Here is a 14,879-nt window from a genome sequence, read left to right on the forward strand (position 1 = left end):
TTTTCACCCAAAATCCCTTATTTAAAAGCAATTTCACATAAAATTAATACCAACAAGGGAGCAACACTAGCCAAAGATGTATGAAAAAAATTTGATCATGCAAGATGAAAGCTCAACCTCCGGTTATCTGTACAAGTTTACAGAAGCACTGAAAGACACAAGTGAGTTGATATACTATTTTCTAAGCAGTGGCTGGGCTCGTCACAGCTGCTCGAACTCTCAACATTTCGGTTCTCTTGCTTCTCTCCATAACCTCAACCAGCCAGTCTACGCTCTCTTTAATCCCCATCCTGCAATCAAAGTACAATCCTCATGTTACTCTCAAAACACTTGTTCCATTTCGGTTTCAAGAACACTTCAATCTCAAATATTTTCTTTCTATACCTAGTAAGATTATACTAGGAGAAACAACAAACACAAACATTTTGTCAGGGCGAAGAAATTTCATAAGTCGTCTACTGACCCGTCATATGCTGAAACAGCTTCAACCATGTAAACCCTTTCATCCAATTTTTTGAGATCTAGATACCGGGCTATTTCTTCAGAGGATGCAGCATCACCAAGATCCTGCCATAGTATTATTTAAAGCAAAATATGGAAGATGTACAAGAAAACAGTATCATGATATCTGGTTCTCTAAAGTGATTGACAATAATGTGACTACTATGGTCTGAAGCACAAAGGGAGACGCATGGGAAAAGGGTATCACACTGGTTTTTGGAAAAGGAAGACAGAAAAGAAATGAAAATGATTAAAATGTTTAACATATAAAGCATTTGAAGCCATTCCTTAAGTACCTTGTTTCATTCTCAATCTGCCTAATAGAAAAAAAAGCAGCCACGTTTCATATCATCAGCCACCAGATTAGCAGGAGTATAGCAGATTTAAACAAATGTTGCAAATAGAAAGAAATACAAATTCATAAATGTGCATATACTGTGTTGGTGAATAGGCTGAAAAAGGTGATTGTTAAGGTCAGTTTCAGAGCATCAGAATGCATTTGTGAATGGCAGACCAATCTTACATGCAGCCCTGATTACCAATGAGAGTGTAGACTTGAGAAAAAGAAGCTCTAGGCTAGGCTTATAGTATGCAAGCTGGATATAAAAAAAACCTAGTCATTTAAACTGAAACTTCCTCCTATCACTCATGGAAAAAATGATTTTTGGGTTATGATATTTGAGGTGGAGAAAGTAGGTTACAGTAAATGGTTCCCTTATGAAATTTTTTCACAGCTCTAGACATTTCAGGCAAGGGAACCCTTTCTCTTCCCTTATCAATTTGTTCTAGTTATGGAGGCTCTGGGTTTGCCTAATTTCTAAAAGAGTGCAAGGAGCTTATTAAGTGGCTTTAAGGTAAAAGGTAGATGGGAAGCAGGGGTGGATGTCTTGCAATTAATGTTTTCAGATAACACTGTTATTTTGTGAGGCTAAAATTAAGCAGCTGAGATAGTAGATACTGGTGATGATGGATGGGCTTCCTTGATTTGGTTGTAAGGTTAGGAGCCTCCCTTCCACCTACCTTGAGCCCCCTTTGGGAGTGTCTCAAATGTCTTCCACTGTGTAGGATTCAGTTGATGAGAGATCTAAGACGAGATTTGGCCTCTTAGAAGAAATAGTACCTGTAATAGGGAAAAAGATTAAACCTCATTAGGAGTACTCTCTCAAGCCTTCTCATATACTTCATGTCCTTTTTGTGATGACAAGGAAAGTAAGGAGCACATTAGAAAAATACCAAAAAACTTTGTGGGACAATCATTCTAAGGAGAGATCTGCACATTGTGAACTGGCAGACAGTGAGCAATGATTAAGAGGACTGGAGGCTTGGGCATCAGAAAGATGGATGTTCTTAATAAAGCATTGTAAGGCAAATGAAGCCTGTTGAGGATGATAATCCATGGCAATTTTGGAGAAGTGGAAGGGGATTGGGCACTCTAGAGGTTAAAGGCTTTTCAGATGGGTTATAGAAAGTAATTAGAAGAGGATGGGAAGAATTCTACCTTAGAAATTCTATTCTAGCTAGGAATGGATTTAAAACCAAGTTCTAGATGGATCGACTGGTGGGTGAGTGTAATACGATAGAGGCGTTCATCAGCTGTTCAAGCTTGCCTCTGCCAAGAATGCAACAGTAGCTAACTTGAGGGTGGCAATGGAAGGGAGAAGACTCTTCATCCCTTCTGTCAAGAAAACATTCTTAGGATTAGGAATTAGGGGATGTGGATCAGTACATGGAGCTCATCCACAAGGTGAGATTGCAAGAATCAAGGACGGATAATTTACTTTGAACAGAGGAGAAGAAGAGAACTTTTCCATGTGAAATATTTACACAATTTCCCTGTAAAAAATAAAAAAAAAAAATTCAGGCCACTTGTGTCCCCTTGAAACCTGTTTTTTTTGTTTGGGAGGTAAAGCAGTGAAAGATCCCAGCTATTGATATCCTTATGTAAGGAGAGGATGAATGATAGCAACAGATGCAGCCTTTGTAAATCACATCCTCATCCACTGGTTTAGAGCTAGAAAGCTGTGGGAGCTGTTATTCCCAATACTCGAACTACAGTTGGCATTCCCAGATTTTTTGGAAGAGCCTCTTAGGCTAGAAGGTGAAGGGTATAAATAAAAGACAGAGGAAGGTATTGAGCATGGCTCCCCCTTGCTCGTTTTGGTGCTTGTGGCAACCAGCAAAGTTGAAAGATCTTCAATGAGGAAGATCTTCCCAACCAAAAGTAGAAGGAGATCTCTATTAAGTAAATTTGGAATGATCTAAAGTCCAGTTGGGCAAGGAGAATTGTTCTTTATAGAATTATATTGATAACCTAAATTGTGGATAGTCGTTCATGTTTTTGTTGTTTTTGTCCAAGTGTTGCTCTTTTTTTTTTCCCTCTTCTATTGGTGCTTCTTGGATACCCATACATACATACAAGATTCATGCACACAGAAGGTAGGTCCACTACAAAATAAAATCTCAACATGGTTAAAATTCTTGTCTTATCACACACTGAAGCTCAAATGCACTATTATTTATAATTGTATGGGGAAAAAGATTCATAATAACTTTCTTTTGATCCAAAAAGGTCAAGATTTATTTCACCTGCTTGTTTGCTAATATTAAAAGAGGAGCTCCTTGCAAATCCTCATGCCGGAGAATTTTTTCTGATAATCAAATTGAAGGTGTAAATGCATCATTGTAATTTCAATTTGAAACTCCACACTAATGGTAAAATTGATTAGTAATTAAAAGAGCACTGTGTTCCACAAAATCAAAATAACCGCAAATAACTTACCCAGTGCTGATTTTGAATCTTCAAAACGTGATGGGCAAGAAGCGTCAATTACATATACCACAGCATGTGCCTCTTCATAATATTTCTCCCAAATTGAACGAAGACCGGGCTGACAAAAAATAACTAAATAAATAAATAAAATAAAAAAATTCTTGCATCAGTGAAAGAACTTCAAAAGGAACCCTAACTTGTAACAGTTCTTATTTTATTTCATTTTATTCATTTTTTAGCTCAATGTTTTGAATCATAGACATTCGGACACCTAGAATCTTAGCAGATACAGGCTTGCTGAACCCTGGAATTCTTATTGCTCACTACATTTCAACAGTTTCTAGTAAAAAGAACTTAAGCTGATCAAAAGAAAAAAATTTCTTTTGAAGAGGATGGAAGAAAGACCGCTGTACTACATGCATTTTATCATGCAACTTTGAGACCATTTATAGAACAGCATACAGTTAAACCCAAGTTTCATCCCTTCTTTTCATGTGAGCTCATTTTCAGTTATACAACATAAGCAATAAGTTTACCATGAATAAAATAATTGTTTCCTGTTTTACTTATGGAATTTCAGGTTTTTACAGTTCCCAAATCTGCCCTTAAGACAAAAAATGAAAAATAAAAATAAAACACAATAAATAAATCCTAAGATAGTAACAAAGAAAGAAGGAGATTCACTCAGTTGCCTCAAGATTTTTGGGAAGTCTGCCTACCTGGTGGGATCCAGCAGAGAAAGTCAGAAAAGACTCTAGTATGAAGAGTTGTAAATATCACAGATATTCATAATCCCACTCCTGTTTGTTCTAGTGGCTATTAACAGTAAAATACCAAAGCACTATTATGTTGTACAAGAATGCAGTGCTGGAAAAATGGTATTATATTCTAACCATAGTTGTTAATTCATAAAATGTATCGTATATCATTTTTCTATTTTTCTGTATCGTGTATTGTAAGTTTTTTTATATAGTAAAAAATAAATAAATAAAATATGTATATGTATGTATATCTACTGAAAGTATGAAGTATAAAGTAACATATAACCAATTTTATGGAAGATAGTAGGATCTAAAGAGTTAAACTCTATCATATCATATGAAAACATTGAATGTTAAAGTTTTGACAAGTTTAAATTAACACAATATGACTTTATATATAGATTCATCACATAATCCACAACAATAAACTTCTTCAATAAAAGAAATAAAAAAAGCTAATATATTAAGTAAAATTTTTTATTTACTAATCACCATCATTTTCATTATCAATATTCAAACCATTCAAATGAAAAATTCTTCGATATTCATTGTAAAAATAAACTTATTTGACTTCTAATATAACATTTGACTACAATAATGTAGCTTTTCTTATAAGGTTATATTACCAATTTCTCCTTTGTATGACCCACTTTTAATTTTTTAGTATATTTTAAACAATTAATATAATAAATTCTTTCAATAAAAAAAATTAATTTGACTTTTTTAAAAAATCATAGAAAATAATTAAAGATGTATGTATTGTTGTATCGTAATATCACGTATCATATCATGTATCCATGTGTATCGTAGATATGCTTTAAAATAAGATGCAGATTGTAATACGTATTGATTTCCATAAAAAATGTATCATATCATTGCATTGTATTGTGTATTGTAAGTTTTTTAACAACTATGATTCTAACAATAAATATTACAAAAGTGAAAAACCTAGTAAATGATATAACCCAGAAACTGTTATCATTGTAGATGATTGCATGAGACCCTGCTGTTATAGTTCAAGAAAATGGTGTTGGAACTTTTATGGAGTAATCGAAGAAACTCTGAGAATATCCACTTGATTGTCAGTTTTGGGATGTCTTACATACCTGACCTCCCAGGTCCCAGAACACAAGTTTTGTATTTGACAATTCAACACGACCAATATTGAGTCCCACAGTTGGAAGAATTCGATCAGGAGGGAGGCCTTCCAAGTTCGAGTATAGGGCCTTCAACTTCTCAAGTAAAGTCTACAAATCATATATGTTAGTAAGTATTAATAAAGTTTCCAGATACAAGTGCAATGGTTTAAAGAACATGAACAAATAAAAGTATTAATAATATTAAAGCTGAATCAGAAATAGACAGGTAAAAGAAGGTTTTTTTGGAACTTTTATGCTTCAAATTGGAATAATGTTCCTTTAAACTACAAACAGTAAAGAATACATACTGTTCCTTTCTTATCAAACATAGAGGGCTTATACTGCACATAAAATTTAAAATATTACAACAATAAAATAATGAAAAACTTAAAACCCAAAGCCACTAGTGATTGATCAAGGGCCAAAACAGCACTTAGAAAGACAACCAGATTTTAGTAATTAATGATGAAGTTGTGCTTTATGTCATTCCACACAAGATGAAGAAGCATGCATAGGAAACTTTTGTTTCCACATGAGAAGATAAGATGATATATTACTGTTTTCCCAGCCTTGTCAATTCCAAGAATAAGAACATGAAACTCTGCCTTACTGAAGAGATACTTCCAAAGTCCATAAATCAAGGAGAACATGTCTGCTTGGTAATCTTGTTTATTATCTGTTCCCTTTAACCTTCAAGTGTAAAAAGAGGATTTTCTGATGTCTAACTTCGTTCTTCTCATGCTCATCATTTCCAAATCCTGAAAACACAAAAGGACAAATCAACATGAGATGATGTTCAATTTAAATGGTTCAATTTCCATTTCTTCCTCTATATTTTAATTTTAATAGACTAGCAGGTGATTAGACACAATCTTTGAAGGTACAGTGGTCAAAGTATAACCAATTCATTATCTGAAATAGACTGGACTGACCCATGTCTTCAACCATCACAACTTTTTTCTTGCTATTTCTAATTTAGGTCCTGATGAAAAAAAATAATCTCCTCTATATTTTATTACTTTCTGATTTACAATATATATAGAAAGGAAGGGTTAAAAAAATCCCTTAAATTAAGCTACTTATAAAAAAGAATCCTTTCAATTAAGCAATCTGATTGCTAGGGCCCTATGTGGAATTTACCCAGATTCTTGGCATAGAATTCTTGGGTCAACTTTGACAAGAAAGGGAAAAATATATGGTGCTGAACCACCAATTTTCCTAAAAGCTTATACTTGTAGGATTTAGGCTCAATATGCATATTATGCTCCTTAACACCCTCCCTCACGTGCCCTCCATACCCACATTGGAGAGACAATAGAACTTGGATTCATATCCACCCTAAACCCTAAACCCCCCCAAACCCCTAAAAGCTTAAACTTGCAGGATTTAGGCCCAATATGCATATCATGCTCCTTAACACCCTGCCTCACGTGCCCTCCATACCAGCACGTGAAGAGACAACAAAACTTGGATTCATATCCACCCTAACCCCTAAACCCCTAACCCCCTAAAACCCTAAAGGCCCCCCCCCCCCCACCCACCCAACCCCTAAACCCCCAAACCCCTAAACCCCCAACCCCAAATCCCAAACCCTAAAAAAGCATTCAAATCTCACTTTAATTAGATCATCCTAAACTAAACCACTATGATAAAAAGCATTCAATTCTCACTTTAATTAGATCATCTTAAATCAATGAAAATGTGAATATAAAATTTTATTGGTTTGGTATGAATAAGGAAGAATCCTAATCTTCTAATTATAATGAATATATTCACATTCACTGAACCTAGATTATGAATCACAAGAAACCAACATAAAAAAAATAAAACAGACTTTGTTTTATGGTTAAATAAAATATAAATAAATAATGAATCATGTTTACAAAATCTGAATTTCCAATTACATTTAAGTAAATATGAATTTGTCAAATCAAAACTAATTTTTCAATTGAGTTGAAATAATTCATGCAAGTGGGATCTGAACAAGAAATTACAAAACAAATTATAAACCAATGTCCCAAGATAATGATAAATCCATTCCAATCAACAAGGATGCAATTAAAATTTCTAATTATATTAACAATTAATTTAAAATCATAAAAAATCATCATAACATAAATTTATAGAATGATTTGATTAACGGGAATAAAATATATATATTATAATCTCACTACCTTAGGCCTCCTGGAATTAACAAGAATTCAAGGAAAATCACAAAACTAAAGGGAAAAATATATGGTGTTGAACCACCAATTTTCCTAAAAGCTTAAACTTGCAGGATTTAGGCTCAATATTATAATCTCACTACCTTAGGCCTCCTGGAATTAACAAGAATTCAAGGAAAATCACAAAACTAAAGGGAAAAATATATGGTGTTGAACCACCAATTTTCCTAAAAGCTTAAACTTGCAAGATTTAGGCTCAATATGCATATCATGCTCCTTAACAACCAATTTTCCTAGAAGCTTAAACTTGCAAGATTTAAGCTCAATATGCATATCATGCTCCTTAACACCCTCCCTCACGTGCCCTCCATACCCACACATGGAGAGAAAACAGAACTTGGATTCATATCCACACTAAACCCTAAACCCTAACCCCTAACCCCCCAAAACGCCCCAACCCCCCAAACTCCTAACCCCAAAACCCTAAACCCCCAACCCCCAACCCCCAAACCCTAATCCCTAACCCCCTAAACCCCTAAACCCTAAAAAAGCATTCAAATCTCACTTTAATTAGATCATCCTAAACTAAACCATTATGATAAAAAGCATTCAATTCTCACCTTTAATTAGATCATCTTAAATCAGTGAAAATGTGAATATAAAATTTTGTTGGTTTGGTATGAATAAGGAAGAATCCTAATATTCTAATTATGATGAATATATTCACATTCACTGAGCCTAGATTATGAATCACAAGAAACCCACATAAAAAAAATAGAACAGACTTTGTTTTATGGTTAAATAAAATATATAAATAAATAAATAAAAAATGAATCATGTTTACAAAATCTGAATTTCCAATTACATTTAAGTAAATATGAATTTGTCGAATCAAAACTAATTTTTCAATTGAGTCGAAATAATTCATGCAAGTGGGATCTGAACTAGAAATTACAAGACAGATTATAAACCAATGTCCCAAGATAATGATAAATCCATTCCAATCAACAAGGATGCAATTAAAATTTCTAATCATATTAACAATTAATTTAAAATCATAAAATATCATCATAACATAAATTTATAGAATGATTTGATTAACGGGAATAAAATATATATATATCATAATCTCACTGCATTAGGCCTCCTGGAATTAACAAGAATTCAAGGAAAATCACAAAACTAAATTACAATCTAATTAAACTGTTACAGGATATCAAAATAAACCTTCAAGAGAACTTCTCAATCCTGGATCAGCTTTTAATGACTTAAACTGAAAGAAATAGTTCAAAACTGCATAACTTATCACATCAAGATAGATGAATAAAAATTCCTCAAAAATAATGTTTCAAAATTACAAATGAGTATTCAGAATACACTAAAAAAAAAAATAGAATCTACAAAAAATTCAACTTCATGTTTCGAAACTAATTAAAACAATATAGATCCAAACAAACAAATGGGAATACAGTCAATAAAACCTCAGAATGATCTCATCTGATTAGTAAAAAAAATCACCAGATAAGAAATAATGAAGTTCATCATAGAAGAATAGAGACTACAGAAAGAAAAGGATCTCCTAAAGTTCCCAAGGCAACAGATCATAAAACGAACAGACAAAACACCATCAAAACTTCCCAATGGTCTAATCCAAGTCAATATATATAAAAATGTTCAGAAATAATGTCTTAGGAGTCCACAAAAGCTCAAGATACCAAATACAGGCTCTACAGGAAAATTCATGCTCAAATCCCAACAATACCAAAGCCAATACAGATCAACAATGGATGAACGAAAGGCAATCATAAACTCTAAAGTAAACCGATCTAAACCAAAAAATAAGAACAATAAAATGAAAACATCATAGGCTTGATTTTCATAAATACATGGAGGAATTTAGAAAAATTGGAACCTGAAGAGAAAATGCAGTATTCAAGAAAATCTAACGGCCTGGAATTCTATAGCATGACAGCTTCTTCCGGAACTCTCAATCTTCACTTCTCTGCTAAAGTTTTTCTCTCAAAATCTCTGTTTTCTCTCTCACTTTTCTCTCTGTTTTCTCTCTCACTTCCAAACTCTCTCATAGAGATCTAAAAAATGGCCTCCAGAAATCAACAACCTCCAAACCGACAACCCTTCCTTCACAAATGGCCGTGAGGGTATAAGGAGCTGTATGATGTTCGGTTTGGGAGAGGAAAGTGGCAGCTGTGATGGAAGTACTCGGTTTGGAGAAAAAAGAGGGTACGATGGAGGTCAAATGATCAGCGTAAAGGTTAGCGGCATGGGTGTTCGCTTTTGAAAGTTTAGATAGGTTAGCTAATGGGTCACAAGCAGTGGGGTAGGCCATCTAGTACGTGAGTCTTGGGCAGCCAAATAAATTAGGGAAACTTGTGTTTGGGGCTAGTAATATCAAAATATTATGAGATTGGAAACCCAACTTTTGATTTTTTAATATAACTATTCTAATCCCAAAAATAATATAGGCTTCATGCACTTTGGGCTGAGCTATTTTTTAATGCACAATATGTCCTTTTTCTGCCAGGTCAACCTCCACATGAGAAAAAAAAAAAAAAAAAAACCAAAAATAAAAAGAACAACTTAATAGCAGGGCCTTCTTCTATTTGAGCATGCTCCAGCATCACCTCCAGTAGATGACCATAACTCCTCCCAAACTTCTTCACCTCCTCCAAACACAAGTTTCCTTTTTCTAAATAGCAATGCAACAAAGTTCTGTATGTTTTCGCCACGCACTGTGGAGGACGCTCCGTTTGAATCAACGAGCCCTTACCTTGGGTTTACATCTGGGTTTTTTTGCTTCGACTTTAAAATTGACACTAAATATGTCGACGTTTCTTGGAAATTTCAGCTGCAAATTTTCATTCCAGTTTCAGTATCGACCTTTTTCCATTGCCTAGTAAGAAGATTTCGTTTACCCTTTGCTTGGATCCCGATAAAAGTAAGGAAAATGAAAGAAAATTATTTTTTTTTCTTAGAAAAAAATAATCTAAAAATGTAAAATCCTACTCAACTGGCTCCCGAAGAGGAAAATTTATTTAGGTGTGATGAGGTGGATGATCTCTCTTTTTCCTGTGTCTCAAACAATAAAGGGAAAATTTTATATTTTTAACCTTCTGTCTGGATTTCTCATCAACCAAATAGCTTCGAGCAAAATTTTATTTTGTGACGAGATTTTTGCTGAAATTTGTTTGAAATTTAGTTTATGGTGTTTCTCATATCAAATTTCTCAATTTTTTTTCCCGCTTTTAGGATGAAAAAGAACAATGCCCTTTGCTGTATGAAGAACAGAGCTTACGACTCTGTTTCGGTTAGGTACATTCCTAAGAAGTCTTATAAGGTTGAGGATTCAAAATCTTTGAAGAGTTCTGAGGAAGAAGAAATTTAGGATTGTGTTCGAATTCGAGCTTCAAATGGTGGGTGAAGTTATCGGACAACTTTTGCTTGGGATGAGAAGAATCAAATTCAGGATAAAAGGCCTATGAACAATTTGATATTTGATGCTGAATCAGGTATAATTCTGTTCAGAACCATGGCTCGATTGAAACAGATCTATAGTCCTGTAATGCATTTAAAATGGAAACAGTCTTTTAGCTCCTTCGCCTAGTCATGGATCCATGCCCTAGGTTTGTTGTATAAATAATAAGTTGTATCAAGTTAAATATGATGCACAAGATATTAGCCATCCCTATAGTCCAAAGAACTCCATATCTTAATATCTCACTTGAAAGAAATCTTCTCACAATCTAAAGGTCAAGGATTTGAGTCCCTAAAGCCCCAGGATAGTCTTTGAGGTGATCCACAGAGCTTGAGTAAGTGTTGCATGGGACTTGTAGGAGATGTGAAAGAAGAGTATAGGTGCTTGCAGTATAAGACCCTGGGGAGTAGAAGCCTTTGATTGTGTACCTTCTTTTTAAATTTAGTGGATTGATTGTAGTGAATAGATCATCTGTTGTTACACTTTGGAGTTTCTAGGTGGTATTTCTAAGTTATATCTTGTGTCACTTCTGCGATTAAACATTCTTGTGATGATATAATTCAATAGCTATATTCATTATTGATACACCAATTGAAATAATTAAAAATAAAAGTATGACAACCCATTTGATGAAAAGTGACATCTTAAAAATAAAAAAGGAGCCCATTTACAATGATAGAAAACCCAGGCCAGAAAAAGACCCTGAATATTGAATCAAAATCTCCTCAAAGCTAAGACACTTGCTAAACAAGATTATACAGATAAAATTAAACAAGTGCTCTGTATGAAAATTTTATTTCTTAGCCAAAGCAATAAAAATAAATAAAGAACCAAATCTCATCATTCTTCTATGATTAAAGAAGTCTAGATTGACAGTTTATTAGCCAAAAGAATCCACGATGATCATCTAAGTGGAAGTATGACAAAATAAAATGGAAAAAATACCTCTTTGTTATGTTTTATCAATGGAAGATTGAGAGGTGAGCAACAATCACTAGTAACTCTAGAAACCTCCAGGCTGTGTCTTGTTAAATCCTAGATAACCCCCAGAAAGTCAATCTTCAAGAAGAAAGTAATGAACTTGAAAAAATCTCTGAATTTAACCTCAAGATGAAAATATTATTAGTTTAAGTTTCACTATCAGGACTTATGAGGTTATCTGGTTCCTACTTTTGGGGGGTGGGGGGTCTGCACATCACTAAAATAACTAGATATGAACTCTTCAAAAGACAAAAAAACTCCATCAAACTTCAAGCCAAGCACTTCAAATAGAACATAAGCTGTAAACCACTATTTGATGTTTCATAATACAAATCTTGTCCAAATCAACTAAGATACTTGAAACATCAGAAAAGAGATGATCAACAAAAGATGATGAAACAAAATGAATGAAAACTATCTTAAATTAAACCTATTTTCCCAAAGACATTTCCCAATGCCTACTTGGTTAAGACAGTAAAAAAATTCAGCAGAATAAAACAGAGCAATGCATCCATCAACCAAATAATAATAAGCATGTCCAACTCCATGGACATTTAAGTTGAGATATCGGTTCATAAATGATTCCAACAAAAGGTAGTTCATCTGAAAAAAGAAAAAATAGAATATGGGGATGTAAAGCACCATTTTTAATCAAAATGCATCAGACAACCATTGCTGGCAGGCAAACATGAAGCAACCGCATATTTGATCCTTCCAGTTCAACCTGGTCTCTGCATTCTATGACAAAACTAAACTACTAAATCAGGTATGCCTGCAATGCAATAATAATTGCTCATGCAAATTCATTTTGCATATGATAAGGGATCAAAAAAGATGGATTAACCTACTGGATTGGAAGGATATTAATTGATATAGTCATATCACCAATATTGAGTTAAACTGAGGAGGCCTCACACTCTGAATGAAAACAATCCTTAAAACCATGATTATTACTCAGCTTAAGGATTTAAAACTGTAGTTTCAGTATGAGAAACAACTGCTCTTAGATTAGTTCGATGAAAATAGCACTTCGTAAAAACTTGCTAATTTTATGGATGAAATATAATGCATAATGGGAACAAAATTATTAGATACCAAAGGATGATAAATCCATATTATCACAGAGATGGAAAAAGAAAATATAATATATTAATTATTCATATATTGCTTCCCCTCCCTAAACGAAGGAAACAAAATGATTTGCAGTTTGTTTTGATTTCTAATTACCTTTCTAACAATTGGGTAAATCATTTGACCTAATAAATGTTTAGATCATTGTATTAGTAAATAAGTCCATCGGTGAAACAACTAAACTAATTCCTTCTTTGAAAAGGACTTTGAGAAGCCAAAAACTCTTTTTAAACTGAATAAGAACTTAACTAATTTTTTAAAAAGGAGTTAAAAGCTACATAATATGAAATCAGGGAAAATGTTAATTTCTCGTAGAAGCTTTATTTAGCTTATATGGGAAACTATTTTATGTTATAAGATCAATATTGCCCTTTGAGAATTATGGCTTCTTCCTTCAGCTAAAGGCAAAAACAAAGGCCTATCCAAGTAGGAGAACAAAGTAGAAAACTTGATTCTTACCAGGAGAGCATAAATTGAAAATCGCCAATTACCCCAACATCCGACTCAATAAATTGAAACACCTCAAAATCAGAATGCCAAAAATATTTCAAATTTATTCTATAGAAACATAAAACGAACTGAATGCTTGAAGCAACATCAACCATCCATTAATTTGATTTTTAGTCAATCACCCATTTCTTTCTTTTTGAAAAATGAGAAGGCCACACATTTAGGTAGAATCGCTCTCTGCCACAGCGCAGGCAATGCCTACATAAGAACTATATCCTACCCACAAAATGTCTCCTCAAAAAACTATAATTAAAAAAAATAATAGTAATAAACAAGGGAGACACCGGTTCAGGAAACTATAGTTTCAAAGCAATATATATATATATATATATATATATATATATATAAACAAGGGAGACCAGTTCAATTGCAAGAAATCAAAGAACAGAAGGCTCACGAACCTGAAAGCTACCTCTGAAATTCTTGAAAAAAAGTAACAGATTACATACTGTACCAAGACATTGATTAACCCAACGAAAAGAATGGAACTCCACGAAACGATATTTACACAAATGAGGTTAGGCTTTCAAGGATTTGGGTTTTCAAGATGAAGAGAAAGACGAGGCAGAGGTTAGGGTTCCGGGAGGGACAAGAGCAAATGGAGTTTTGGGTTTCGTTGAGAGAGTTGGTGTAAAAACGTGAGAAATTTTTTTTTTTTTTCTTTGGGCTTTTCAGGTTTTTTTTTGGGTATTCTGATGTGGAGGCTGAGTTGGACAAATGGGGATGGCATTTTGGGAATGAAAGCACACCTAAGTGGAAAGTGCATGGAATTGCTCATATTTTCGGCATTAGCACAGATTTCTTGATTTTCCCAAAATTGGGGGCTGAAAATCCTAGCTGAGTTGGACGAATGGGGATGGCATTTTGGGAATGAAAGCACGTCTCAGTGGAAAGTGCATGGAATTACTCATATTTGCGGCATCAGCACAGATTTCTTGATTTTTCCAAAATTGGAGCTTGAAGGATCAACAGCCCATAACCAAGTTTTCCGTATAATGTTGCAGGAGATGGGCTTGATCGGGGTTGTACTAAGATGTGTCTTGGGCAGCTAAAAGGTATGGCTACGACATGGGGAATAGGACAAATTGATTGTTGGAGCAGGGTCTTGGGTTTCTCAAATGTCAGTTAATTTTGTGATTTGAAAATTAGTACAATAAATGTTTAATCATTTTGTTTTGCAGGTGGGCAGTAGCCGGCCTGCTCCAAAGAAGATTAGGTTTAATGAATAATAGGCTTTGAGAACTACAGAAGAAGTATGCACGTTTTTTTTCTTTGTAGTAAGATCGAAGAAGTGAATCTTCAAATGAAATCTTCCGGAGAATGCTGCGTTTGAAAATTTCCCATTAACATGTTTTGAGGTTTTCTTTTGTTTGCTATGATTTTTTTATTTCCTCCACGTATATTGAGAAAGCCCCTCCACCCCTAAAA

The 14,879-nt window shown here is 34.0% G+C and overlaps 1 protein-coding gene across 5 annotated transcripts; it reads right to left on the bottom strand.

Moving 5' to 3' along the window:
- Positions 1-14,537, bottom strand: LOC100243509 (uncharacterized). 5 transcript variants are annotated; one of them, XM_059738378.1, is made up of 8 exons: positions 13,853-14,537; positions 11,775-11,864; positions 5,729-5,929; positions 5,139-5,279; positions 3,281-3,389; positions 3,088-3,149; positions 464-567; positions 1-290 (listed from the first exon to the last, which is right to left on the bottom strand). In XM_059738378.1, the coding sequence occupies exons 3-8, from the start codon at positions 5,819-5,821 to the stop codon at positions 182-184; spliced, it is 618 nt and encodes a 205-aa protein (XP_059594361.1). In that variant the 5' UTR covers positions 5,822-5,929; positions 11,775-11,864; positions 13,853-14,537; the 3' UTR covers positions 1-181. The 5 variants fall into 5 exon arrangements, with proteins under 5 accessions (XP_059594361.1, XP_019073689.1, XP_002265687.3 ...); XM_019218144.2 differs by lacking the exon at positions 11,775-11,864 and having other exon boundaries at positions 5,782-5,929; XM_002265651.5 differs by lacking the exon at positions 11,775-11,864.
- Positions 14,538-14,879: the final 342 nt, after the last annotated feature.

Source organism: Vitis vinifera, chromosome 7, assembly GCF_030704535.1.
Source record: "Vitis vinifera cultivar Pinot Noir 40024 chromosome 7, ASM3070453v1".
NCBI classification, from domain to species: domain Eukaryota; kingdom Viridiplantae; phylum Streptophyta; class Magnoliopsida; order Vitales; family Vitaceae; genus Vitis; species Vitis vinifera.